The sequence below is a fragment of the Ctenopharyngodon idella genome, chromosome 8 (assembly GCF_019924925.1).
Source record: "Ctenopharyngodon idella isolate HZGC_01 chromosome 8, HZGC01, whole genome shotgun sequence".
Taxonomy (NCBI): domain Eukaryota; kingdom Metazoa; phylum Chordata; class Actinopteri; order Cypriniformes; family Xenocyprididae; genus Ctenopharyngodon; species Ctenopharyngodon idella.
The window spans coordinates 33,073,400-33,100,899 of record NC_067227.1 but is presented as its reverse complement, the minus strand read 5'-3'; the positions used below and the strand labels follow the sequence as shown (position 1 = coordinate 33,100,899).

General features: G+C 37.3%; 2 protein-coding genes across 7 annotated transcripts in view; one reads left to right on the top strand and one right to left on the bottom strand.

The window, feature by feature from the left end:
• Positions 1 to 27,500, bottom strand: part of pi4kab (phosphatidylinositol 4-kinase, catalytic, alpha b) — a 52,478-nt gene that overhangs the window by 12,866 nt on the left and 12,112 nt on the right. For 2 of the 5 annotated variants that reach the window (XM_051902744.1, XM_051902748.1), the window contains exons 16-44: positions 27,436 to 27,500; positions 27,041 to 27,144; positions 24,486 to 24,654; positions 23,907 to 23,957; positions 17,275 to 17,383; positions 17,011 to 17,147; positions 16,632 to 16,765; positions 15,079 to 15,161; positions 14,688 to 14,758; positions 14,473 to 14,597; positions 13,035 to 13,116; positions 12,857 to 12,940; positions 12,686 to 12,775; positions 12,383 to 12,502; positions 12,259 to 12,300; positions 9,591 to 9,605; positions 9,259 to 9,351; positions 8,116 to 8,272; positions 7,910 to 8,037; positions 7,687 to 7,845; positions 5,779 to 5,930; positions 5,519 to 5,626; positions 5,315 to 5,442; positions 3,870 to 4,028; positions 2,921 to 3,000; positions 2,323 to 2,522; positions 2,060 to 2,150; positions 644 to 811; positions 499 to 552 (exon numbers count right to left, since the gene is read on the bottom strand). The exon at positions 27,436 to 27,500 is cut by the window's right edge and continues 119 nt beyond it. In XM_051902744.1, the coding sequence (XP_051758704.1) occupies positions 499 to 552; positions 644 to 811; positions 2,060 to 2,150; positions 2,323 to 2,522; positions 2,921 to 3,000; positions 3,870 to 4,028; positions 5,315 to 5,442; positions 5,519 to 5,626; positions 5,779 to 5,930; positions 7,687 to 7,845; positions 7,910 to 8,037; positions 8,116 to 8,272; positions 9,259 to 9,351; positions 9,591 to 9,605; positions 12,259 to 12,300; positions 12,383 to 12,502; positions 12,686 to 12,775; positions 12,857 to 12,940; positions 13,035 to 13,116; positions 14,473 to 14,597; positions 14,688 to 14,758; positions 15,079 to 15,161; positions 16,632 to 16,765; positions 17,011 to 17,147; positions 17,275 to 17,383; positions 23,907 to 23,957; positions 24,486 to 24,654; positions 27,041 to 27,144; positions 27,436 to 27,500 (3,158 nt within the window). The remainder of the gene's footprint in view (positions 1 to 498; positions 553 to 643; positions 812 to 2,059; positions 2,151 to 2,322; positions 2,523 to 2,920; positions 3,001 to 3,869; positions 4,029 to 5,314; positions 5,443 to 5,518; positions 5,627 to 5,778; positions 5,931 to 7,686; positions 7,846 to 7,909; positions 8,038 to 8,115; positions 8,273 to 9,258; positions 9,352 to 9,590; positions 9,606 to 12,258; positions 12,301 to 12,382; positions 12,503 to 12,685; positions 12,776 to 12,856; positions 12,941 to 13,034; positions 13,117 to 14,472; positions 14,598 to 14,687; positions 14,759 to 15,078; positions 15,162 to 16,631; positions 16,766 to 17,010; positions 17,148 to 17,274; positions 17,384 to 23,906; positions 23,958 to 24,485; positions 24,655 to 27,040; positions 27,145 to 27,435) is intronic. The other 3 variants (XM_051902745.1, XM_051902746.1, XM_051902747.1) reach the window with 3 other exon arrangements.
• On the top strand, positions 17,949 to 23,055 carry serpind1 (serpin peptidase inhibitor, clade D (heparin cofactor), member 1). Of its 2 annotated transcripts, XM_051902750.1 has the most exons (5): positions 17,949 to 18,097; positions 18,374 to 19,296; positions 20,535 to 20,808; positions 22,266 to 22,410; positions 22,638 to 23,055. In XM_051902750.1, exons 2-5 carry the CDS (start codon positions 18,375 to 18,377, stop codon positions 22,827 to 22,829), a joined length of 1,533 nt encoding a protein of 510 aa, XP_051758710.1. In that variant the 5' UTR covers positions 17,949 to 18,097; position 18,374; the 3' UTR covers positions 22,830 to 23,055. The 2 variants fall into 2 exon arrangements, with proteins under 2 accessions (XP_051758710.1, XP_051758709.1); XM_051902749.1 differs by lacking the exon at positions 17,949 to 18,097 and having other exon boundaries at positions 18,339 to 19,296.

Sequence of the window (27,500 nt, the reverse complement as noted above, 5' to 3'; positions counted from 1 at the left end):
AAAGAATTAATTTTGAACTGCCTGAAATGAGTCGTCAGTAATTCAGCGTAATTCTACGTGGGTTTGTAACACATTTGCATAATGCCAGCCTCTGGTTCGTGTTGTTCATGTCGAGGAGACACTGTTTTCTGCTGCCAAAGCAAATCCACTTTGATGAGATTGATACAGTAAAACAGACGCCATCATATCACTGTGCATCAAGAGCTGAAATTCAGATATGCTAATGAGTGTTTGGTTTCTGACTAATCACAACAGAGCAAGCAGAGCCGAGCAGCCTCTCAGAAAGGCGGGGTTTAGAGAGACCGAATCCTCGAACTAACCGTTTCAGACACTGTGAGAAAAGAGCTGATGCTGCAGTGGATATTATGAGAAAATGTAAGTGTTTTTTGATCTTGGATGCATGTAAACCTATTCTAGGAGAATCCAAAACAAAATCCAGAACTTTTAAAATAGCATAATAGAGGCACTTTAACTTTTTTAATTTCATACACACTATACCTTGTCATAACGGAGAGCCTGAACAATTTGTGGGATGTAAAACAGAATAGCATCCTGTTGAACGAGAGTAAAATATACTTTAATAAAGACACTCAGAATGACCCAAAATAAAGAACTATAAGAAGTGATGATGATGATGCCGTACAGGAGGGAAGGAGCGCAGGACTTTGACGGCGTACTGCGCGGTCAGCGGATGCGGCGGATACATGCTGGAGAAATACGACAGGCCCGTGGGAGGGTCAGCCGGAGCCCAACACAAGATGTGACTCAACTCCGGAGAATCAGCATCAATCGTGTGCCACGTCACCAAGAACTGCAGTGGGAAACACATGTTCAGTTATCAGTGCAGGACACATATAGTTCACATATAGTTAATATCACATGAAGAATGACGTTTTTTCTCCAAATATCAGCACGATTACAAATGTGATTACTGATTTTATACAACAGTTAAATAAGCAAGAAGTTAATATTAAGTGACTTTTAGACACAGTATTGCCTGTTTTTGCTGTATTTAGACACAAAAATAGTTCCAAACAAAGTAACAGGAGTGTTTAGCCTCTCTGAGCAACACACGACAGTGAATGGACGAATCGGTTGAATGAATGATTCAATGACTCACTTATTAAGACAGTCAAATGCTTCGTTCCTGAATGAATCAGCCGTTTGAATGAATCGGTTGAAACTTAATGACTCACTCATTAATAGTGACTTGCTGCCACCTACTGGTGGTTAATTTCACATTTAAAGTATCTTTTCAAATCATTTCAAAATATCAATATTCTACGCTTTATGTTTAAAACATCAAAACATTCAGTCCCCTCTGAGCTGCATTAAACAGTCTGTGTAAAATGTATCTAAATGCCATTTCAGATGCAGCTTCTGTGTTTCCTCTGCATTGCAAAGATGAATTTTGTTGATACTTATTTCATTTGACTTACAACCCTATTGTGTCTTATTATTCTAATTTAATTTATTGAGTAAATGTAAGAATTTGACAAAAGATGATGCATACATTTAATTTGATTTTTTTTAAAATGGCTTTATAAAAGGTAAAAATGCCCAAAAAAGGTAAAAAATGAATTTAAACTTATTGTAAAAGACAATTTCTGTCACTGCTGTGAACTGACCAACACCCAGAATGTGAAGAATATCGAAAACTTTAGGAGTCAGCTGTCCATGGTGGTCCTAAACCTGCCAAGGTACCGACATAATAAATACATTGTCTAATTGTCGTTATCGAGAAAATCCCAGAAAATAGATATAATTTTTGTCAATATCGCACACCCCTACCTGCAATTGCCCAAAATTCAGCATTTTAATCACTTTTTTACCTCAAGTAGTTCATCTTAATATAAATATTTCGGAAATATCCAGAGGATAAAAACTCCAGGAAACAGACTGTGAAAACAAGACCTTTTGACAATATAACATACTGAACAAACTGTAGTTCTGTACCTCACAGTCATACATGTCAAATTAAATTGCATGGAGTCTACCCGACTAAGGTCTATTACGCGTTTATTTCATCATTTGGTTCTGTTGGGTTCTGGATGTTTACCTTCACAGCCTCAGGAACGTCACTGACCGCTCCCGGATCCAACCGAACCAAGCGGGTCACTTCTGAGAAAATGGCTTCGGTGTTTTTGAACCTGTAAAAAGAGTACTTCATTCATTCCTGTAGCTCAAACAGCAGCGCATGGTGCTAGCAATGCCAAAATCATGGGTTTGACTTTCAGGGAATGTGTGATCAGACCTTAAACGCAATACGAGTCACCAAATGCATAAAATATAAATGTAAACATCATGCCTACAGTCAGTCACCTGGCTGGCAGCTGTAGGGCGAGATACGGCGCGATGCTCCACGCCAGATTAACATTGTCCTTCCACTGTTTCTCAGTCAGGCTGATGTACTTTGACCTCCAGTTGGCGATGCTGGTTTCCACAGACTGTTCGGCTGATATCTGGAGCTCCTGGCTGCCCAGAGGATTGTACCAGGTGGTCAGACGCTCCACCTCACTGGCCTATCAACCAAAGAAATAAAGCACAAGTGCTCATTTGGTTTAATCATATACTAAGCACATACTACTGGAAGTCATGTGCTGCGTCCCAATTCACCTATGTATACTAGGCCCTAAAAGTATATACTCTTTTTGAGAAGAAAAAGTACATACTTTTGAGTGTGTAGCAGAAAAGTACACATACTATCATGTCATAAAATTGCATCTTTAACAGATGCTAACATACTCTTTTCAACATACTATGTTTTGGGACACACTTATTCTAATCTCACATACTATTTAGGATGGATAGTATGGATATTGGGATGCAGGAACAATATCTTGACCAGTCTTTAGACTAAAGACACACATATTAATCTTGGTCAGTTTTAATAATCCGATAACTGATGCTATAATCTCACCAGCAGGGCCAGCAGCAGCGTTCTGCGCTTCATGAAGTATTTGTGCAGTTGTGTTCCTCTGTTCGTCTTCTTTGACAGACCTACAAGAGACGGGAATTTAACATGATGAAGAAGATCTTCTTGTTAGGATTGTGACCTCATCTGTCGTACACACACACACAAAAAACCTGTGTACACTTCTAGCAGTCTAAAGTTTGGACACACATGACTGAATTTATGCTGCTCATAATCTTAAAACTCCTTTTGATCTAAAGGCTTTTGCTTAGTTTTGTAGACAAATAGGCCCAATTTATATGTAGGAATTTCTTTACTGAAATATAAAAGAGTTTATCAATTTATTATTAATCTAACATGTGGACAATTGATTAGAGTTAGCATGAAAGCGAAGTTGAGCTAGTTTTTTCATCCCTATTGTGCTGTATATCCGAATGAAACGCTTCTCAAACAAGAATAAATGTAGGGCGGGGCTTGATTTTGTCTGAGGGTATTGATTGGATGGTGGTGGTTTGCTATTGGTGGATCTCATGTGAGTGACAGGTTGCCCCGCCCTCATCATCAGAAAAGAGAAGAGATGCAAGAGGGAGAATATATTCTGATTCAAGATTACGAGGAACATGAATTAAAACAAATGATGTGAACAGATAAATAATTTATAATAAATACTGCAATATTCCGTAAAAACAAGAATTGTCAATTTTGACTTTAACGAATGACTAGATGTTTGAGGTTTGACTGGTAGTGTATTTTATGTGGTTTAAAGATAAAGAGATAGACAATGATGCTACAACAACAGCATGAGGGAGAAAGAAAAAAAATCTCTTAAGAAAAAGAGAAGGACTGGCACAGCAGACCCATTGAGCTGTGGTGCACATGCAAGTGATGCAGTTTCCAATCCGTCCCCTCTACAAAAAAAAAAAAAAAAAAAAAGAGAAAGAAATAGGGTGAGGACCTGATTTTTTGGAGAGTGTGGAGACTCCACTGGACAGCGGGTATGTGTTGATCCAGCCCTGACCGGCCTGCTGTCTGGAGCCCACAGCCGCGTCCAGACTGCTCCTGGAGTCCATCACCGCCATCACAGACAGACTGTTCACAGACACGTCCTGAGGATCTGACGTCACACACCAAAACACTCTCATTATCGCTGCATACCCTACAGTTAAAAAATCTTACCGACCCCAAATTTTGTTTTTGAGTCTCTTCTGCTCTCCAAGGCTCCATTTATTTGATCAAAAATATAGTAAAATCAGTAATATTGTGAAATATTATTATTAGGGCTGTTATTAACGCACCCGCCCCACACCTACATAGTGATCTGAACATGAAGAAGGGCAACAGCTCACTGTGTGATGAAGCTTATAGAATGCAGTTATATGCCCCTAAAATTCAAGATATTGAGGAAAAAATGCCCTGTATGAGTTTTTGTCTCATATTTATCACATGGTATAGTTAAAGCAATATCACACGAGTAACGAGCACAATATCACACTAGTGCTGTTTTTGTCCCGAATAGTACGAGTGCAGATGTGATATTTATTTTATACAGCAGTTCAATAAATAAGAAGTTAATATTGTGTTATATTTTAGACACAATATTGTCTGTTTTTGCTCAATTGTGCCAACAAAAATATTACCTATAAAGCCAGAGCAACTGTTGTGCATCTTTGAGCAACACACAGCGGTGCTTCGTTTCTGAATTGATCCGTGTTTTGAGCGAATCTATTGGGTGAATCAATGATTCAATGATCCATTCATAAAGAGAGCCGTTTACTTAATTCCTGAATGAATCAGCTGTTTGAACAAATCGAATGAATGAATGATTCAATGACTCACTCATTTAGACATTTACCACCACCTACTGGCAGTTTTAGTTTCTTATTTAGAGTATAATTTTATTTTTTAAAAATTATTTCATTTTTCCATATTAATAAAAACCCATTAAAGGGGTAGTTCACCCAAAAATGAAAATTATGTCATCATTTACTTTTGAATCAAATAAAATATTTTCTTTTCTAAAGCTACTTTTTGTAATGTCTATTTGATGCTTTTCTCATTTAACAAAATAATGACTTTAAATGATCTTTTAGGGGTAATTTCACAGCCAGATTTGATGTGCGATTAATTTGTGATTAGTTTTAATCACTTGACAGCCCTAATTATTACACATTAAAATATCTGTTTTCTATGTGAATATATAGTAAAATGTAATTTATATCCAGTGATCAAAGCTGAATTTTCAGCATCATTACTCCAGTCTTCAGTGTCACATGATCCTTCAGAAATCATTCTAATATGATGATTTGATGCTCAAGAAACATTTATGATTATTATCAATGTTGAAAACAGTTTGTGGATTTGACCTGAAGATCGTTCATATGAACGTCAATGTTTGGTTACCTGGTGGTACGAGCTGAATGGCTGTGAGATATTTCTTATCTGACAGCAGACACGCGTAGAACTTGATCATGATGCTGATGTCTTCGCGCAGGCGTTTCTCGGGCTGAGTGGGGAATCGTGGGGCCACGCTGAAACACACACAAAACACATTCAGTTTGCTGCAAGAGAAACTACACATTTCCCTGCTGGTGTTGATGTTCTTACCTGAAGTAATCAAAGGCTGTGGAGTAGATCTTCTCTCTCAGGACATTACGGATGGTGGCATTGGTCACAACATCAGCATGCAGAAGAGTGAGACCAAGAGTCAGGAGCCTAAAACAAAATTACAACACTATATATTATATACAACAGTACCACATGTTGTTCGTTTTATAGTCTTAATACTGCACATACAGATATAAGCTAATAATAGTTTATTGTGTAAATGCTGTAAAACATTCTCATTAATGTGTTTAAATCATCACCTGAATCGGGGTCCTATAGCGGCTACATGGCGGTTCAGGCAGCTCTTGGGTCCGCCGACGCTGATGGACAGCGCCCTCTGCAGGAGAAAGGTGAAGATCTCCACCTGATCCGCACTGCAGTACTTGGCGATTTCAAATCTCTGCACTAGAAACTAAACACACACAGAAATACAAAAGTCACTCATATAAGGAATGTAATGACAAAATGAAATAGTCTACTGCATACTAAACAGTAGCTATACAGTATACTGCCTACTGTTTTATAAAAATAGTATATAAACGGTAGTATGCTACACTGTTGTCATGTCCAAATTACATTATTATCTTTTATTTCATTTTTGTGTTTTGGCATTTGAATGTTTGATTAAATAAGGAGTAAAGAAAGAGATGTGGAAAAACATGGCGGATATTGTCCTCGGTACATTGAATACATTGGAAATGGAAGGTCAAGTCAATTTTATTTGTATACACATTGTTTCAAAGTAGCTTTACAGAAATTCATAATGTTATTGTTTATAATATCTAAATGCCTTATAGCCACAATGAGCAGATTAGAGCTGGATGATACATTTACATTTAACAGTCATATAAACCAGTTGAGATTTTCTATTACAGTACATATTGCTTTATGTTCAAATCTAAAAATAATAATAATAATAATAATAATAAAATAAATAAATAAATAATAAGAATAAATAAGTAAATAAAAGTAAAATAAATAAAATGTGATTCAAATAGTTATTAATCTATTAAATACAGTAGATAAAATTACATTAAAATAATAATGTAATGTAACTTAAAAAGAAACTATTTATAACAGTTAAACAGTTTATAAAATGTGTGTTTAAAAAAAGATAAAAATCTTTTAAATTTTAGGATGGGGGTCCTTTATGCGAGGACGCGTGAGAAAGTCTAGAAAAAAAACAAAAAAAAATCTAAATAAATAGATAAATAAATGAATAATTAATATAAAATATAATGAGCAAACTAAAATAAATTAATTAAAATATTAAAATAGTTAATCTATTAAATTAATTAAGCTAGAAAAAATACAAAGCAACTAAGTAAAAACAATATAATACAATATAATACAATAAATATATTAAATATAATATAATAAGCAAACTAAAATAAATAAATGAATTAAACTAAATTAAAGTAAATTAAAATGATTAAAAAATAAATAAATAATGCATTTAACAGTACATTACTAGAGTTATTAGAGAAAAAATATAATAATTTAACTTAAAACGAACTATTTTTCAGTGTATAAAATGGGTGTTTATAAAAGAGAGATGAAAAACAAGTTTTAGGATGGAGTCCCTCATAGGAGGATATGTGAGAAAGTCTAGAAAAAAACTAAAAAAAAAAAATTCAAATAGAAAAATAAATAAATAAATAAAAACTATTAAAATAGTTATTAATCTATTAAATGAATTAAGCTAGATTAAAATCAATAAAAAATGATTAATATAAATAAATAAAGATTAAAATTAATTAATGCATTTAACAGAACATTACTATAGTGAATAGAAAGCTATAGCTTCAACTTAATAGAAGCAAATTTTTGATTTATAATATTAATTTTTGTATATATTTGGTGTTTATAAAAGATAGATGCCTTTTACATACGAGGATGATCATATTTGGGGGTCCTTAGCATCTAAAGACTGAAAACAACCTTAGTGTGCAAGCCAAAGCCAAGGAACGAAAAACTCCATTTGATGTTGATTAATGGAGGAAAACAAACACTTTTAACAAAGTTTTAGGAGCCAGTTCTCCTCTGGCTGTACAGCTAAAATATACTGCAACAATGTGAAAAGCACTATATAAATAAAACTGACTTGACACACAGTATACATACTATATACTGCATAAATAGTAAGAGTAGTAGTAAGCGATACAGACCTCAATCCAGAGTGAATGCGGTGTGACGTTGGGTGGACGAGGCAGCGGCTGACTCTCTTCTGAAGCGGCTAAAGGATCGGCCTCTGACTCCGTCTCCGAGAACAAGCCCATCTTCAGCTTGACGGTCATCTGCCAGGCGTCCGCCATCTCACGCATGAACTGCACACACACATCATGAACACAGTGTTTTCACAGCATGTGATGCTGTTATAGTGATAGTTACCTGGACTTCAGCTCCACTGCGAGCTGCCAGCAGCCATTCCCAACAGGCGATGGCCGTCTCCATGCCCTGCTCCGTGAACATCTTCAGAGGAGACGAGCAGAGGTGATGCAGCAGCTGAAGATCGCATTCTGAGACAGAGACGATTGTGTGCGTCACTCAAACATGATCTGCATTAGACATGGTCGGTGTGATGGTGTGTGCGCTACCTTTAGTGCTGATGAACAGAGCGGTCATCTTAAACATGTTCTGCATGAAGGCGTCCGAGTCTTTGGCGTCCAGAGCGTCGCTCATCTGAGAGATCATCAGTTTGCTGAGGTTCGACTCGCTGTGCGTCGCCTCGGCAAAATGCAGCATCCCGGCCACCTCAACACACACACACACACACACACACACACACACACACATTAAGCTGTACAACAAAAACTACTATAATGCATAAAGGCTTTATACGCAAAATATAATATATTATTTAAATTGAAGAATAAGAATGAGTTTTTTTTCTCTTCATTTCAGTAATGAGAATTTGGAGTAAAGGTGTGCTTAATTGCCATAATTATGTCACAATGCAAATAAATGAATAAAAAAATGAATTAATTAAATTAAAAAAAAATTAAAATAAATAAATACATTTTCTTTATAGAAAATGAGAATGTTATTTCTTTATTTAAATTTGTGAAAAAAAATAATTGTCAATGCAAATAAATAAAAAAGCTAATTAATTAAATACATACATACAATTAAAATAAATAAAAAATAAATAAATTAAAATAAAAAAATGAAATAAATATTTTTTCCCTTTTGGTCCTAAAAATAGACTTTCTTTATGGAAAATAATAAGAATATGTTATTTCTTAATTTTAATTTTCTGTGAAAAAATAATTGTCACAATGCAAATAAATAAAAATAAATAAATTAATTAAATTGAAATAAATTAAATAAAAATTAAAAATAAAAATTTAAATAAAAAAATAAATTAAAATTTAAATTAAAATACAAAATTAAATACATATACTTTTGTCCCTTTTGGTCTTAAAATAGACTTTCTTTATGGAAAATGATAAGAATATGTTATTTCTTATTTCTTTACTTTAATTTTCTGTGAAAAAAATTATTGTCACAATGCAAATAAATTGAATTAATTAAAGAAAAGAAATGTATTCAATTAAAATAAAAATAAAAAAATTAAGTGCAAAATTAAATACATTTATTTTGTCCCCCTTGGTCCAAAAATAGACTTTCTTTATGGAAAATAATAAGAATATGCTATTTTCTTAGAAAAATGAGCCATAAATATGTTCCTGTCAGGTTTCATGAGAGTCACTCATAAACACCTTATTGAATGCGTTTACCTCTCCGGTGTAACGGTTACGCAGGTTGAGCGACGCCATGAAGTTGGAGTAATCCTTCTTTACACAGGTGGGCCGCTCCGTCAGCTGGGTAACCTGGAGATGATGGAAACTGATTTAGTCTCTTCACAGTTAAAAACATCCCCCTGCAAACATTACTAATGCACATTCCTGACTAGTACTAGAAGTAAAGGCCGACATCCATTCGTCTATAAAGCATCAGGCGTCCTGTGAGGTGGAGCAGTAGGACTGACCGCTGAACTGCTATGACAAAAACATAATATGGGTATGTAAATGGATCATGAGTTACAGACAAAGCAACTGAAAGCACTGACCTGAGGAAAAGCTGCCTGGGGCGAGGGGGAGGGACACACGGCAGGCCACACCCACCAAACCCAGGACCAACCAATCACAGCAAACACACACACAGATGAGTTATCAGCCCAGCGGGTTAGCAGAGACGTAATGATGTAACGGCACAAACAAAGACAATGACAAAACACCCAAATGATACGCAGACATGCTGCAAAATTACATCAGAGCGCATACCATGCAAAAAACAAATACAACAAATACCAAAATAACAGACATAATATGAACACAACAGTGCTAATGAATATTCATAAAGTGTTACTGCAGGAATAATCAATTTACGCAGTTGAAATGTTAGATGGGAATGTCAGATTTCGGTTAAGATTCGGTCAAAAATATAGCTGCGAGCAGAAATTATCGGGGTTCAAGCGCTTTAAGGCGTTTAAGCACATGTGTAAAAAGGTATTATGTTTTATTTAGCAAGCCTGTAACACTCGATCATAGATGGAAAAGACCGTTTACAGCAAATACAGGCAATTTACCATAGGAAATAACTGGTTTAAAAAGCTTTTATTAGTTATCAAGGTTGAGTCAAAAGCCTAGGACTAGTTTGCGAAAGTAGGTTTTTGAAATAATCTCCAATATTTAACAAACGATTCGATGGACAGAGCTGGTCCTAGAGGCAAAGTTGCTCCGAATGAGGAGTTCTACCATGTGGTAAGAATTTTGTGGGCGTGTGCGAAAAAAATCGATTGATATACAATCCTTTACGCGTGTGAAAAACGCGAAGGTGCCCCCCGGTGGCCGTTTTCTTTCGGCTTTCTCACAGGCCTCTAGGGCCGTGAGTCAAACAGGCCCAGCAACTTTTGTTCCAATCGGCCTCCGTTAACCTTGTCTGATAGCTGCTCAAACTTCATTGGCCGCTGCCGCCCGTATTTTTCGAGATGCGCAAATGTCCTCAAAGGCAGTCTTGGCACAATTTTCAAGTCGATTTCAAGCCATTTTTAAGTTTTTTCCATGTTATAGCGCCACCAAGTGGTCAGTCGCAGTGTCCTTTTTCATGCAATTCATTTCAGCTCTTACATGTGTGCCGAGTTTGGTGAAAATATCTCATTCCATTAATGAGTTGTAGCCCTTTTTAGTCAAAGTGGCTCTGCTGACATCAAATGTTTTGGTTTTTGAAATAATCTCCAATATTTAAGGAAAGGATGGACAGCGGCGGTCCTAGATGCGAAGTTGCTCAGAATGAGTTCTACCATGTGGTACAAATATCATGGGCGTGTACGAAAAAACACGCGATATACAATCCTTTATGTGCGTGAAAAATGCGAAGGTGGCCGATTTCTTTCGGCTTTCTCACAGGCCTCTAGGCTTGTGGGTCAAACAGGCCCAGCGACTTTAGTTCCGATTGGCCTCCGTTAACCTTGTCTGATAGCTGCTCAAACTTCATTGGCCGCCACAGAACACATTTTTTGAGATACGCGAATGTCCTCAAAGGTAGTCTTGACACAATTTCAAGTCAGGCAGACTTCAGGTTGCGTAATTATAGCCATTTTTAAGTTTTATCCATGTTATAGCGCCACCAAGTGGCCAGTCGCACCGTTCTTTTTCACACGACCACAGAATGAGCTCTTACACAGGTGTGCCAAATTTGATGAAAATATCTCTTTTCGTAAACAAGTTATAGCAATTTTAGTAAAAGTGGCTCCGCCCACTTTGAACGTTTTGGTGGCCCTTAAGGACCGTGAATCAAACCTTTTTTTTTTTTTTTGGATAATTATTGACAATCAGACTCCAGATAATCTCGCTGCACTGGTTTGGTTCCGATCGGGCCAAAAACCTAGGACTAGTACGCAAAAGTATGTTTTTCAAATAATTTCACCAAGAGCGACGATCGATTCCGATTCCAAGCATTTTTTCCATCTTGAGTCAAGGATTCCAACGACATAAGACACTTGAGCCTACGTCTAATGGTTTAGGAGTTATGAGCTTACTTCATACTTTTGACCGCTGTAGCGCCCCCGTCAGGCCGACTGGGGCGAGCCTTGGTGACGTTATAGACGGTGTAAGTACTACCAGCCCTCAAAGTTTCAAGTCTGACTTACGGTTTGGTCTGCCTGATCACTTTTAGAGGAGAATGCTGATCCTTGGAAATTTTAACAATTACAATAGAGTTTCAGAGCTACACGCTTGAACCCAGTTTTAATTTGCCCACTGTGGAAAGTCATTAGTGCGGGAACACTCTTCCTAATACACACCGTTTCTAAGGATCTTTACAGACATTCATATGGTTAATGTTTATATTGCATTTTAGTGCACATTAAGGTCAAAAGTACAGTGTTATACTACACACTATAGTAAATGTAGCAAGTCATTTGGTTCAATGCATACATAAAATTCACATAATAAATTGCTGTATGCATTAACTGCTAAAAGAGCTGACAATAACACATTATTGCTGCAAACATTATCTTTAAAGATGCTGTGAAACAATGTGCATTATGAAAAAAGCTACATATGACAAATAAATAACCTGTGTCACAGTGAAGTGCGTTCTATGATCAATCTTCTAAGCGGTTTTGAATTTAGTGATTTCAATATGTATTTTCCGCACGTGTCATAAATCAGTAGTTTCAGGCTTCTTTCTAAAATGATTGATGGTTTTATTCTAAAGACTCGCCACCGTCTTACCTTAATCTGCCCAAAAACCTCAGTTACAATCTCAGTAACCATCTACCATAAGAGCACAGCATGGGTTACCATCAGGACATGTGTTTGTTAGAGGGATTCTGGGTAATAGGGCGTGTTTTCTCACCCCCAGCGTCGTGCTTTGACGGTTGTATCCCGCAAAGCTGAGAATACTCTCGGTGGCCATCGCCAGACCCGTGTGCTGAGACAAACCCGACAGCCAGTTCTGATGCTTGTTCAGATACTCCTGAGACAGAAACATGTGTAACATATTGTGTAACTGTTTTGATAATAATCATAAATGTTTCTTGACCAGCAAATCAGCATATTAGAATGATTTCTGAAGGATCATGTGACACAGTAATGATGCTGAAGGATCACAGGAATAAATTACATTTTACAATATATATAGTATGTGACTTGAGCTCACCTGGAGATGAGATTTGGTGACGGAGGCGGCCCATTTCATGGCCTCCTTCAAGATCTCTCCACAGCGGGCGGCAAAGTCCTTCACGATGCTCTGGACAACAAACACAAACAACATTTCGAATCATTCGACTCAGATTGTGAGAACATTTATGGTTTAAAGACTCCGTCTCACCTCTCGCGCCTCATGCGTGTCGGGGACCGTTATTCTGTACGGGGTGTCGGGAATGTCGTAGTACGGCTGATCTTTGTGGATGTCCTGTTTAACAGGATCAGTAACAGGAGGTCGGGGTGAGTGAATGACATGTGACAGCGGAAACACTAGTTATATTGGTGTGTTGTGTTGTACTGACGGCGCTCAGGGACAGAGACAGAGTCTGCAGGATGTCCAACATGGTCTTCAAAACTCTTCCACTCCACAGCAGGTGAGGAAACCTACAGGACAAACAGACATTTCAGAGATTTGAGCTTTGTGTTGGTGCTTTCTCTTATTATTATTATATAACTAATACAAATAAATCCATAAATATTTTACTATAGCAGTAATACTACTGTAAAAAAAAAAAAAAAAAAAAGCATCATTTTTATTATTTTTATTATAATTATTAAATCAATAGAGAGGACAAACAGAGATTTGAGCTTTGTGTTTGTACTTTTTGTTATTGTTATTAAATGAATACAATTAAATAAACATTTTACTATAGCAATACTACTATTGTAATAAAAATACTAAATAATAATTAATAATAATAACCATTATTATTATTATTATTATTATTATTACAAAATCAATATAGAGGACAAACAGTGATTTGAGCTTTTGGTTTGTGTTTATGTGATTGTGTGTAAGAGAGAAACAAATAGGAATTATTATTATTAAATTTATTATTGATAATATTAAATTACACAAGAAATACTTTATGATATGATTATATTTCACACATTTTATGATTTTAATACTTAAAATTATATATTTAATAATCATAATCATTTTAATTATTATAATTAAATAAATAAATATTTTGCGATAGCAACAATACTAATGTAATAAAAATACTAAACAAGTATTCAAGTATATAATAAGTAGGTAAATAAGTATTATTATTATTAAATTAAATAATTGAAGAAAACTGATATATTTAATAAGTATTATTATTATTATTAAAATATAATATGTGATATTTTGTATTTTATATGATTGTATTTTATATGATATTTTACGATTTGAATATTTTAGTATTTAAAATGATATATTTATTAGTCACAATCATAATTTAATTATTATTATTATTATTGTTAAATCAATATTTTACTATAGCAACAATACTAATGAAATAAAAAATACTAAAAACAATTTAATAATAATTTTATTACAGTAAAATTACAATACTAATATTTATGTCGGTCTTCATTTCTTTACTTTCAAAGTTAAACTATAGAGCTTTTATTTTGGCGTAAAACTGCAGGGAGACCTTAAACCTCTTTCATTGACAACAGATTTATAAATGATTTTATTTACATGTTTGGTAAGATATTTGGCGTATTTTGTGTTTTTAAAAACAAGTTAAAAGCAACCTAAACTCGTAAACTTGTGGACTTTGTGTGCAACTCTATACTAAGTAATAAGCATTACTAATAATAGTAATAAGCATAAAAATAACAAAAACTACAAGGAATACACAAATATTGTGTGAAATAGTTGAGTTTACATCATAAGTGATGTTTTAATATGCTGTCTAGGTAGGGAGCTCACTAGTGTTCAAAACAGAACCAGACTGAAAGTCACTTTACATTTCAGCGAGTCCTGAGAGGTATTTATCTGCAACTCTGCGGATCCTCTTGTGGGTGTGGTTAAAGTTGACCAATAGGAACTGAGCATGACGCTCAAGCTCCTCCTCATGCTCTTTAGTCTTGGGCTGAAACAGAAGGCAAAGCCATTATCAATAATGAGCGATCAATACCACATTCAGTTCAGTGCTGAGAGATCCTCCAGATACTCGACTCACTTTCTCAGCCATCATCTGCAGGAAAACCTCAAAGACTTTATCACCCACACAGATCACACACTGCATCATGCCTGCATGGAGAGATGGAGAGATGGGGGGAGAGAGAGAGAGAGAGATGATAAAGATGCAAGTCAGAACTAGGGCTGTGAGATATACTGAATTTTCGCAATATATTTGCAATGATTTTGCTGGTTACATAAAATTAAGCAACAGTTTGTTTCCTAAAGATCATGTGATTAGACTAGTTTCATGATCATTTGTTGCATAAATTAATTCATTTCCATTAATTAACTTCCACGAATCAGTTCAATTTTAATGAATTGAGTCAAAACTCTTGATTCGATGATATAATGAATAAAAGTTCTACTTTTTATTCTGTTGAGTTTCTGACCTGATTTGTCCTTCTGGATGGCTTTGTCCTCAAAGTATCTGAACATCACCTGGAAGCGGTCGGCATCATTCGAGTGCAACATCCTGTGGAGGCCGGAGAGAGAGGAAGAACAAAACACAGAGAGAGACAGAACAAAGACAGATGGGTACATTTTAGATTATAGGAGGCACTTCTGGTTTGGGGAAGTTCAACTAAAAAAGAATGAAACAAATAATTTCAAATCATAAGGTTGCGCTACAAATAATCTTCAGTTTGACTAAATGAGCTGTAAAAGTTCCTTCATGTACAGATTTCAAGAGAATAATGTAACGCTTGGTATTTTAACAAGAATATCTGCAGCAAGAGCTGCATTATTTTCTTTTGTCCTCTTTATATATTTCACGTAACAGTATGAAAAAGGACAACATATACTGGGCATTTGTGGTCTGCTCTCCCGGTTTAATTTACAGTAAATTTCATTAATAATTCACTGGAATGCACTAAGAACCTTTATTGTTTTGCATTAATAAGTGCGGTTACTAATAATATTACATTTGTTTACTAGAAATTTGACAGTAAAGCGCTGAGCTTGAATTAAAATTAACCTTTATTATTAAATGTACTATTGTTCTTCTAGTATCAAACTGAACTGACCGACAGCCTCAGCGATTATAAAAGAAGCGCTCTTTACTTGCTTTCTGTGTAACTCAGTCACAATTTGAAGAAAAGTGTTTGTTTTTCATGAGACTTTGTGACTTCCTACTTTTTTCCCATATATTAGAGTGGAAATGGCCAAGTCAATAAGTGCTCCTCTGCCACCATCTACTGGTTATATTGGTAATTTCATGTCTTTTTTTTTTCTTTTTTAAATAAAAGTGTTTGTTTGCTAAAAAGTGTTAGTTTTCCTACATCTTTAAACTTCTAGTTTTACAAATCACATTAAAAATAACATTAAAATTGGATACTATAAAGAGCTTTGAAGTGCTGGATAAGGTGTGAAGCACTTAAAAGCCCTTGAAAAGTGCTTAAAATTCACTCTCAAAAGGTTGTACGAACACTGCCACAATACCACGGTTACAGTTAGTGTTACTACATGGTGAATGTTGGTGATTTGTGGAATTAAAAGCCTGCTTTAACTTGTTTGTTCATGGCACAATGTCTTTTCTGGTTTCCATGTCAGCGCCGTTTGATCCGATATGGTTTGTAACAGAATTCTGGACTGAATTTTAATGCTTCTCACTAGATCTTGGCCTATTTAACATGTCCATAATATTACTGCAGAAATAATTGGGGGTTATTCACGGTTTGTGGTAGAAATTTGTCAATGCTTTTACACTTTTACATGTCCTGATGTTTGATGGTTGAAGGGTGAGTAGAAAAATGTCATCTCATTGTACCCAGTTTGCTTATTATAATTGCTTATTGCGTATAAACCTCTTGCTGATTGTTTACAGTTTAACGGAAGTTACTCCCATTATTCGCTCAAATAGGGCATAGGAAAAAGGTGGATAATGAGAGGAGCTGTTCGAAAGGAAGTTAGAAAGACTGGGAACAGGAAGTCAAGCATCTCTAACCTCATATACTCCAGCCGGTAGACAGACAGCAGGTAAGTGCACATGGCGAAGTCGAGTTTATTGATGAGGGCGGCGGCTTCAGGTGACGGATCCAACAAATTAATGATGGTGCTGCGCAGATCACTTAACTCCGCCTTCAAAAAAGGAGATTTTTAGTTAAACAAGGCATTGTACAATATTCATAATGTACAATGCCAAGAAACTTAGTAAAGTAACTCTCATCAACAAGACAAATGATTTGAGGAATCATTCATGTCTGATGCACAAACGCTGCAGGGCAACACACATGCTTAACTTTCAGCTTACTGTTAGATGTAATAGTAATTTAGATAGCATAGCTGTAAAACAACACTGAAACAGTGAGAGCGCATTTGGATACCGGAGTAACCGTGTCGTTCTTCAGTGCCGAGTTGTACTGGAGCTCAGAACGCAGCGGTTCTCCACTGGGGAACGTAAGCAGCGGGGATTTAGTGGCAATTTCACACACTCCCTCGTACCATTCCTCAGGCCACAGACCTAAAACACAGGCAAACACACACTTCTGTAGAAATACTGTGAGAGAGAACTGCTAGAGAAAACGGTCAAAATGTGCATGTGGTGAATTCATGTCTAAATGCTGCCAGTGATGATTTTATTTCCTTACCAGAACCTTCCACAGCAAAACCCATGACCACAGAATAGAGCCAGAAATCTCTAAAGAGCTTCTGCAGGCGAGGTTTGGCCTCCTTAATGGGGGGCAATCGGCGAGTCAACTGTGTGAAATTAAACACAAAAGGGACAGCAAATTAAATACTTTAAATAAAATCTCAAGTAAAAAAAAAAAAAAAAATACGTTAAATGTAATAAAATACAATACATTGTTATACTGATCAATACAGAATCAGTTACTTATCACATCAGGGATTTGTTTACAATCAACATTATTTAACATTTCACATTATCTGTTTGTCAAAAAAAAAATGACATAAATGGAGTCCATATCATGAAATACATTTACTTTTCCTCTATTTATATATGTCAGATTTTCCAAAGCATGATTACATGACATTTCTTTGATCCATTGAGATTAAGAAGGTTTCAGTGTTTTTCCATATTAAATCACTTGAAATCTGTAAGCTTTCTTCAGTCAGGTCACAAATCACAGCAAGAACCTTTTCTTGCAACTCTCTGCTTACACAGTTTCCTCATTTACTTACATTTAATACAGCTGTCAGGGATATCAGCATTAAACTCATGTAGTTCAACTGGGGTAATGTAAGTCCTAAGAGGCCAGTATATTTGTAGTAATTTGAGCCTAGTATTAATGGACGGAGAGCATTTCAAGGGTTAAATAAGTCAGATGTGTGGACTGTTTGAACTCGCTGCTGTTTGATCAGTGAAGAGCCAATTCAAAGTCCAGTTGGGAAACGAATCCACAAACGGACATCCACATACACACAATCACAGATTCCAGAGGGAGAAAGCAGGTAAGCAGCTCAAACTATCATAAAAGACTTTAAGATTTCATAAGACTGGTGCAATATTTCAGAGATCAAGCTAAGGAAGTAACCAAAAGCAAAACTTTAAGAATAGTCATTGAAAATCAATTTTGGTGTCCCTATAGCTGTCTATGCTGGTTACGGCCCTGGATTGGGCAACATGCGTATGAGCATTGAGTGTTAGATTTCAGAGAAATGTTTGTGTAATATCTGCAAGTGAAGCCGTCAATCGTTCAATATTCCCATGTGTGCTTGTTTTCATAGGATGTGGGTCTTTCAAGTTATAGTTGTAGTCTCTCTTTTGAGCAGCCCTACTCTGGCTGGGGTCAAAGACCTCGAAATACACTTTGGCGGAGATGAGAAGGAAAAGTTGGTGGATGCCCGTGGACTTTCTCCAGATGGAGGGAACACAAACATGGAGTCCATCCCGCTGGACTTCCATCGGGAGAACACGGTCACGAACGACCTCCCGCTGGAGGGGCTGGACGAAGAAGACTACATCGACTTCGATAAGATCTTGGCAGAAGGTGAGGATGACTACAGCGAAGGCGATCACATAGATGAGATCTCCACCCCTGCTCCCGACCTTGACCTCTTCTCTGAGCCAAGCGACCCCAAAATACGCAGAGCACGCCTGTTGCGGCTCTTCCACGGGCAATCGCGCCTGCAGCGCATCAATGTCGTCAACAACCGCTTCGGGTTTCGGCTTTATCGGAAACTGCGCAATCGGCTTAACCAGACAGACAACATTCTGCTTGCTCCTGTCGGGATCTCCATCGCGATGGGCATGATGTCTCTGGGAACCGGCCCAACCACCCACGAGCAACTCTACCAAACTCTCGGATTTGCCGAATTCGTCAACGCCAGCACACATTACGATAACTCGACCGTGCACAAGCTGTTCCGCAAACTCACACACAGGCTTTTCAGACGAAACTTCGGCTACACCTTACGCTCCGTTAACGACCTGTATGTGAAACGCAATGTCCGCGTACAGGAGGCTTTCCGTTCCGACGCCAAGACGTACTACTTCGCCGAGCCACAGTCCGTGGATTTTGCCGACCCGGCGTTCCTTGTGAAGGCCAACCAGCGTATTCAGAAAATCACCAAAGGTCTGATAAAGGAACCGCTGAAGAGTGTCGACCCCAACATGGCAGTGATGCTCCTGAACTACCTCTACTTCAAAGGTGAATCAATTCTAGTCCATTCTGGTGGTGGTTCATTGAGTCAAGACCTAAAGTCTGAAGCTCTTTAGTAAGACTAATGGTTTACCCCATTTATTTGAATAGTATGCAATCAATCCTAAAGCAAGTAATCATGCACTATGTGAAATGTTTTGTGTGCTACCAGTGAATGCAACATTGAACATTTAGCTTGATGTTAGCCCGAATGAACTGTCAATGCATCTTGACTAGGTTAACCAGCAAGACTTCCTTGTCACTACTAAGGCTGGTAAAGAACTAATGGCGGAAGTACCCACTTTTTGGCATGTTTGCACCGCAGGAACTGGGTACGAATTTAGTTCTAGGAACACATTTTGGGGGAACTAAATTAGCTCCTACTTCAGAGTACAATAGAATGGCTGAAATTTGCATTTCAGGGGCTAAATATCATGTTATTTGGGGTTGCTTCAAACCACAGATATGAAAAACAACCCATGGCATCAGCTTTAAAGTGGCCTAATTTCACAGGAAAGCCGCAGACTTGGCAACACTGTGGTGGTGCGAATGCAACCAGGAAAATGGTAATAGGGGAACGTTTAGTTTTTGGGGAACCCCCCTGGTGGCTAGTTACTATAATTAAGTTCCTATAACTACCCAGTGCAAAAGCCCCTATTGGCTACAAGAAGTTTCTGGCAAACCTCATGGCTATGCTAACTAGACTTGCACCAAACAAGCATAAAGCAGGGCAATGCCAGCCTAAGCTGGTCTTTTCAACAGGGAAACCTGTAGATCAGAGAAGCCAACCCTGCTCATGGAAGGCTACCTTCCTGCAGACTCCAACCATGCTCCAACACACCTGTCTGGAAGTTTCTAGTGATCCTAAAGATCTTGATTAGCTGGTTCAGGCGTGTTAAATTAAAGCTGGAGCTAATCTCTGCTGGAAAGTGGCCCTTTCAGGAGTGGAAATGGCTACCCCTGCTGTAGATATTTGGTGAATAGGAACTTCTGTTTCAACAAGTGGTGTCCAATCCTGTTCCTGGAGGGCCACTTTCCTACAGAGTTAAGCTTAAATACACCTGCCTGGATGTTTATAGTGATACTGAAGACCTTGACTAACTGGTTCAGGTGAGTTTAATTAGAACTGGAGCTAAACTCTGCAGGAAAGTGGCCCACAAGGAGCACGATTGGACACCCCTACTTTATGAACTGCAGTTCACAAATAACACCACAATGTGATGTTTTCAATGCCATAACAAACACAGGTACGTGGGAGCAGAAGTTTCCGAAGGAACTGACACACTACCGGCAATTCCGTGTCAATGAGAAAAAGCAAGTGCGTGTTCCCATGATGCAGAACAAAGGAAGTTACCTGGCGGCGGCCGACCACGAGCTCAACTGCGACATACTGCAGCTGCCCTACTCTGGGAACATCAGCATGCTCATCGCCGTTCCTCAGAAACTCTCAGGAATGAGATCTCTGGAGCAGGAGATCTCCCCAACCCTGATCAACAAGTGGCTTAGCAACATGACCAACAGGTAAAGCACCATTAAACACTAGTCTGACCAAGTCTGCAAGGCACTTTAATGTCCTTGGCTCAGTCACATGAAGATCTGAACAAAGTAGGATCCGAAATATTGTTGGTCCTGGAAAAACACTCAGATTCTAGGTTTAGTTCTAAAACAATCATTCTTAACCACTTATTTCCCTTTGATTTCAACAATATTCACTAATATTATTGATCTGACTGCACTGACACTATAGAATGAGAACAAAACCTGAACTGAATTGAGCTGGCCGATGAAACCACTGTTTGCAGAGCTGCTTTATAGCGGATTCGACTTAAATTTCAAATTTGACGAACATCAACACTGTCGTAGTGTTGTCAAAAATATTGATATTTCGATATGTATCAATACTGAAATAATTGGCACGGTTCCAATACTCATTTTCTGCAGTATCGATACCAGCTGCGCATTCTTGCTCACCTCTCTCCGACGGTGAATTGACACAAACCCGCCTTCTGTCACTCACTCATTATCATTCGCTCGGGTTGAATAGTGCTTGCATCGCGCATTAGTCATTTTTGCACTCATTCTTGCAGGTTTCGCGCTCACACCAAAAGCATGTGCACCACTTATCTATATAAGCGGTGCACACAGCCGCCGCTCAAAAAGCTTGTGAGAACCAGTGACTTTTTTCGTGGCTTATTGCACTTAAACAGTCAAATACATACAAAATTGTCAAAATTCCCATCTTGCAGAGTATTCAGGTAAATACAGTCAGTTTTGGAATGTAAATAGTTACAAAACGCATGTTGTTTAACAGTATATTGAATCCGTGCATAAGCACTTAAAGTGACAGCAGCCTAATAAAACTGCTGCTGTCTGTCAGTTTAATGAAAGAACAAAAGACAGAGAAAATCACTCACTGTCCTTGACTGAATAACTTTTGTAACTAATTGTAAGTATTAATCTGTATTTCATTTTTACAATAAAGACTATCCAGTGTTTTTACATGTGATTACTTTAATTTCTGTGGTATTTCTTACCTAAATACTACTGTTAGACCCACCTGAAAAACTTAAAGCCATGTTTATTTCATTTGTCTCTTTGTTCTATTGTATTTATTTGTGCTATCGACTGCAATTTGTTTTATTATTGACTGTTTACTTGTCTTTTTTGTGTAAATATGTTCAACGATTCAAATTAAGCCTCCCTGTTCTGTGTGTAAGCTATTGCAACCAAATTACCCACATTTTTAACAAATTATCTGTATGTTGGTATATATGGCAGTTTCCCCCGTGGTATCGATATTTTTCAAGGTATTGTATCGAAGTTGGAAATTCCAGTATCGTGACGACACTACACTGTCGTCTTCTGTAGAGCTGCTTATTGCGGAATTGAACTCCTTCCACATCTTAATTGGTTAAATCATTCTTCAGTTGTATTCTGAAAATAAATCAAACCTCTCTTTTTGTTCTTGTCTCTGGCAGGACTCGTGAGGTGGTTTTCCCTCGGTTTAAGCTGGAGCAGAACTATGACTTGATTGAGCACCTGAAGGAAATGGGCCTGACGGACCTGTTCTCCGAAAAGGGCGATTTTTCCCCGATGACCTCGGAGAAGGTCGTCATCAACTGGGTAAGAGAACAACTGACATGTGCCAAACAAATGCAACTCAAGCCTCAGCTTGTTTCTCATATCTTGCTTCACATAAACATCTGCAGCCTCAAGTTCAATTAAATATGCATTGCAAGATGTGGTAACAGGCATTTTTAATGTTATGTTGAAAGCACTTTAGGTCGCCTCTTTGACCTTTCATTGCACCATCATAACCTTCATTTCCTGTAATCTCTTTTCTCTCTCAGTTTAAGCATCAGGGCACCATTACAGTGAATGAAGAAGGAACTGAGGCCGCAGCGATGACACACATCGGATTCATGCCTTTGTCAACACAGACACGTTTTGTGGTGGACCGCCCCTTCCTCTTCCTCATCTACGAGCATCGCACAGGCTGCGTCGTGTTCATGGGACGTGTGGTAGACCCTTCACAGAGTTAATCAGACACACAAACACAATACAGCTATGCAACGGCCGATGCATCACTGTATAGCAATGAAACTAAAGAGTCAAAAAATTATATAAAATAGTAGCCAGATATAAAGCAGATGATGGTTGTGTTTTGTTTTATAAAGTAAGGAGTTTTGTAAAGAAAGTTCATCAACTGATAAACATAAACATGTATTTTTGAGGCAGAACATGTTGAAAATAAAATGAATCAGAGGACTGGTTTATTGAAGTAATCTGTTCAAAGGGTGCATAAAAACAACGCTCGAGTACATAAACAACATTTCAGGACATTTTGCAAGCCAAGTAAATATTTGTCAGCAAAGTTAAAGTCTAACCACGAGCGCTCAAGACCTAATTACGATTTTTTGGACAGACATGGGAATAATGAAGCATCCAACAAGACGAGAAAATGCATTTGAATTACAAAACACAGGATCTGATGACAAACAAAGAGCAAGATTTATCTCATTTTATGTAGACAAAATCTGTGATTAGTTATTTTCATGCTTTTGCCCAAAGGCATTCTTTGATCTTCAAACATGCTTGCCCTCAGAGAGCTCATAAATCATTTAAGGGGAGTGAATAGGAAAACATTTTTCCTTTCCATTAACATTTGCATATTATATTAGATGTGAAACAGGCCCAGAAAATGTTGCTGCTTTTATTTTTATTCTACAACTCTGTGATCACCTCAGTAAGTTATTTAACAACAATTTATTTATAATTTAATGGAAAAATATTAAAATGATAATATTTAAAGGCGGTTTTCTTTGGCATTTAAATCTTACAATATACTATAAATTATAATATTATAAATAATATAAAATGATACTATAAATTATATTATTATATTGGTATAAAGTTTTTTGTTAAATAATTTTAGATTGTATACAATATATTACTGGAAGTCATATATTAAATCCTTCCAAAATCATAATTTATGCTTATAGCACCTCCCCTTAAAATAAAATGAATATAAAAACTATAAAATATAAAAATTAAATGGGCTAAATACTGTGTGTGTGTGTGTGTGTGTGTGTGTGTGTGTGTGTGTGTGTGTGTCTTACCACAGCGATTACAGGGATGAGGACACCTAGATTACCAGCACTGCTGGATGCCTAGAGAACAAAAAAACAAAACATAAAAATAAATTATAACAGCATTCTAGACAGACTGAAACATTCTAGAATCCTCCTTTTAACTCTTTCCCGATCACTGTCAGAATTTTCCGGCAATCCATGTTTTCACTTTAGGAAAGAGTACAGAATCTCTGGATCAAAACACAGGTGAAGAAGAAGCAGAAACAAGCGCTAAAAGCAGTGCTTATGGACATGTAAAATAATGCGATCGGACGTAGATTTTGACAAAAACGCAATTTTCTCAGCTTTTTGTTCAAAACTTACCCACATTCAAGTGTTCATAATGAAATGCATAAAGCTAGATTTTTTTTACGCAGAGACTCTTTTTTCTTGTGATATATTGCATGTTCATATATTCATACAACCAACATATTCTGGGGGCCATAAAATTCTTGTGAAAATGATCAAAAGTGTTGGCAACTTTTTTAAAAAACACTGGCGGGGAAAGAGTTAATAAGTGTAGCAAGAGAGAATCAGAAAGAGACTGCAGGTCAAACACAGACTGACTTTGAGGGCTGGGCCTTTATCACTGGCGCGCTCACTGGCTCTCTTGCCCTCCAGGCCGAGCTGAACGAACAGCTCCAGCAGATTGACCAGCAGCTCGTCCACCAGCTGCTCCCCCTGCAGGTTAGCCGCGATATTTGCCAGGGCGTTTATCACAGCTAGAGAGCAGTGCCTGTACAAACACACTTTATATTAAACCCACACCAGAGACACGCTGGAAGCAGATTTTTAAAGTCATATCATGGAGATAATGCAACTTTCAGAACTAAAAACCTGCTCCAGAGTTCACCCAAACCATTTATTAAAGGATTAGTTCACTTCAGAATTAAAATTTCCTGATAATTTACTCACCCCCATATCATCCAAGATGTTTCTGTCTTTCTTTCTTCAGTAGAAAGGAAATGAAGGCGTGAACTTTCCAACATGATTACGTAATGCGTGGCACATCGCAGAGCGGTGCAAGACGAGCATTTGTGGTTAAAAAGTATATACATTTTTATTTTTTTTAGAAAATGACCGATTGTTTCTCTAGATAAGACCCTTATTCCTCATCTGGGATCATGTAGAAGCTGCACTGAAACTGACATTTGGACCTTCAACCCATTGAACCCCAGTGAAGTCCACTATATGGAGAAAAATCCTGGAATGTTTTCCTCAAAAACCTTCATTTCTTTCCGAGTGACGAAACAAAGACATAAACATCTTGGATGACGTGTTGACAGTGTTGATTGACAGTGTAAATGATGCCAATACATGGAGGTAATTTGCATAATAATAATATTTTAATTTGTATATAATAGTAGTACAAAAATACATGGACAATGAGCAGAAAGGTAATTAACATTTACATACATTCAAGTGTTGTCAAAAGTGCCAACTGAATACCAGGTTGGTATTGAAATTTTAAAAATGTGACGCTTTGAGGGCTGAGTGGATTCGTAAACGCCTCTGATTGGCCTTTGTGTTCACCCGCTCATTAGAGATGTCTGTGATTGGCTACAATGATCAACGCTTCAAATACACGTTGTAAAAAGTCATCAATGATGCTCTTCACCGAGTGCTTTTAAACGCCCCTATGCGTTGATCATTGAAGCCAATCATAGACATCTCTGATGAGCGCGTGAACAATCAGAGGCGTTTACGAATCCACTCAACAGCGCTCAAAGCGTCACATTTGTAAAAATTTCAGTACCGACTTGGTATCGAAATCAGTACTTTTGACAACACTAATACATTCACAAGCTCATTTAGATACAGAAATCTAAGTTACAATTGCAAAAATAAAACTAATAGCCTGTTTAATTAAAATTCTAATTTATTCTAAGTCACAGAGAGAGGTTAGAAAATGGTCATGAAGAATAAATTATGACTCTTTTTGGTGCAAGAAACCTTAACTAAAATTATGTGTGGACCGGGTGTGCCTCATACGTCCTGAAAAGTGAAGCTGCGGGCTCTTTGATCGCCCCCTGGTGGCTGGATGCAGTACAGGTCATAAACCTCGCCCTCTCAATGCAATCGAACAGGACTTAATAAAATAAATTACGCTTCAATTGTTCGTTTTTGTGATAAGTTTGATTTTAGCTAGCAATTTGATGCTATAGAAACGGGGCGCATTGTTATGATTGACAGTTGTGATTGACAGTTCCTCTGAGGACTGTCGGAGCTTCGAGGGGAGATTGAAGATATATAACTAACTATTAATTTTCAATTTCTGTGTTATTTCACACCGACAAAATGAGTTGTTCAGCAGTAAACTGTACTAACCAACCTACAGGATCTGACGGATCACTGAACTTTTTTCGGTAACGTTAAATATGGGCTTTATAAGCTAATTAATAAATGTTATTAGCTAAGATAACACGCCTAACGTTAGCCATGACGGGAAAAAGCAGGTGATCGTTATCTGGCAGTTACTAATTATTTTTATGGGTATAAAATAATAATTAGCAGGACAAAACTAATGATAGCCTACTCGAATTAATTATAGAGCACTGTCTACAGCAATCGATCTCCTGTAACGGAGATTTAAACTTGATTTAGGACCGTTTCTGACATTTTAGAGTTGTTTCTAGTGGCATATTATATTGAGTTTATCTACTGAATTTGCTGTTTCAAAAATATTATTGCTCTAGAAACAGAATAGCCTATTATTTTATAGGTAGAATTTTAAATTGTGTATAATTTATATAGCCTATTTAAAATACATCAATGATGACGCAGTCGTCGGGCGGAAGTTTGATACCACGACTCCGCCTCCGGGCTCCACTGACGATTCCTTCTGCGCATGCCCAGGCTCCAAACTGATGTTTTTGAGTAACATGTCAACGCCCATCGTCGTACGTTTTACATTCAGTTCATTACAATGGAAGGAAGCGGCCTCGCGGCGTCCATCTTTTTTTACAGTCTATGGTGTGGACTCCAATAGAGTAAAATATGACTCCTTAAAAAGTGCCTGAAACTTCCTCAGATGGTATCAAGCTGGTAAACTGAATGCATAAAAAAGCATCAGGTAAAGTCTGCACACACACACACACACACACACACACACACACACACACCTGTATCCGTGGTCCCTGTAGTCTCTGGTAGCAGAGTACACCACATTACTGGCTTTGACACTGATCTGCTGGAACAGGTTCCACACCTCCTGATAGATGTATTGCTGTAGTTAAACACAAATCACACACTGTCAGTTAGAGAAACACAAATTATACCTGCTCCATCATTTTGATCAAGATCAGGGTCTGAAATTAAAAATCAACCATGGCGATTTGTTGTTTAATTCACCGGTACGTCAGTTTCTTTCCAGTACAGTGAATGACTGTAATTATGCTTGAGAACGGACACCTCCTAATTCTGTTCGAGAAACAGCGCTGCACTGCTATTGCAGCTTCACACACCAAACAGCTGTAATTACACAGCCCGTATGTGCGCGCGTAAAACAGAGCCTTACGTTTCCCGTGATGACCATGCAGCCCAGCTGGTCTATAATCAGCACGTCTAACTGTGAGGGCGGCT

Excerpts from the sequence above, each read along its gene's own strand:
- serpind1 (XM_051902749.1), top strand. The coding sequence starts at position 18,354 with ATGTGTGCTTGTTTTCATAGGATGTGGGTCTTTCAAGTTATAGTTGTA. Across the intron at positions 19,297-20,534 it reads GAACTACCTCTACTTCAAAG|GTACGTGGGAGCAGAAGTTT; the intron begins GTGAATCAATTC and ends TAACAAACACAG. Across the intron at positions 20,809-22,265 it reads CTTAGCAACATGACCAACAG|GACTCGTGAGGTGGTTTTCC; the intron begins GTAAAGCACCAT and ends TGTCTCTGGCAG.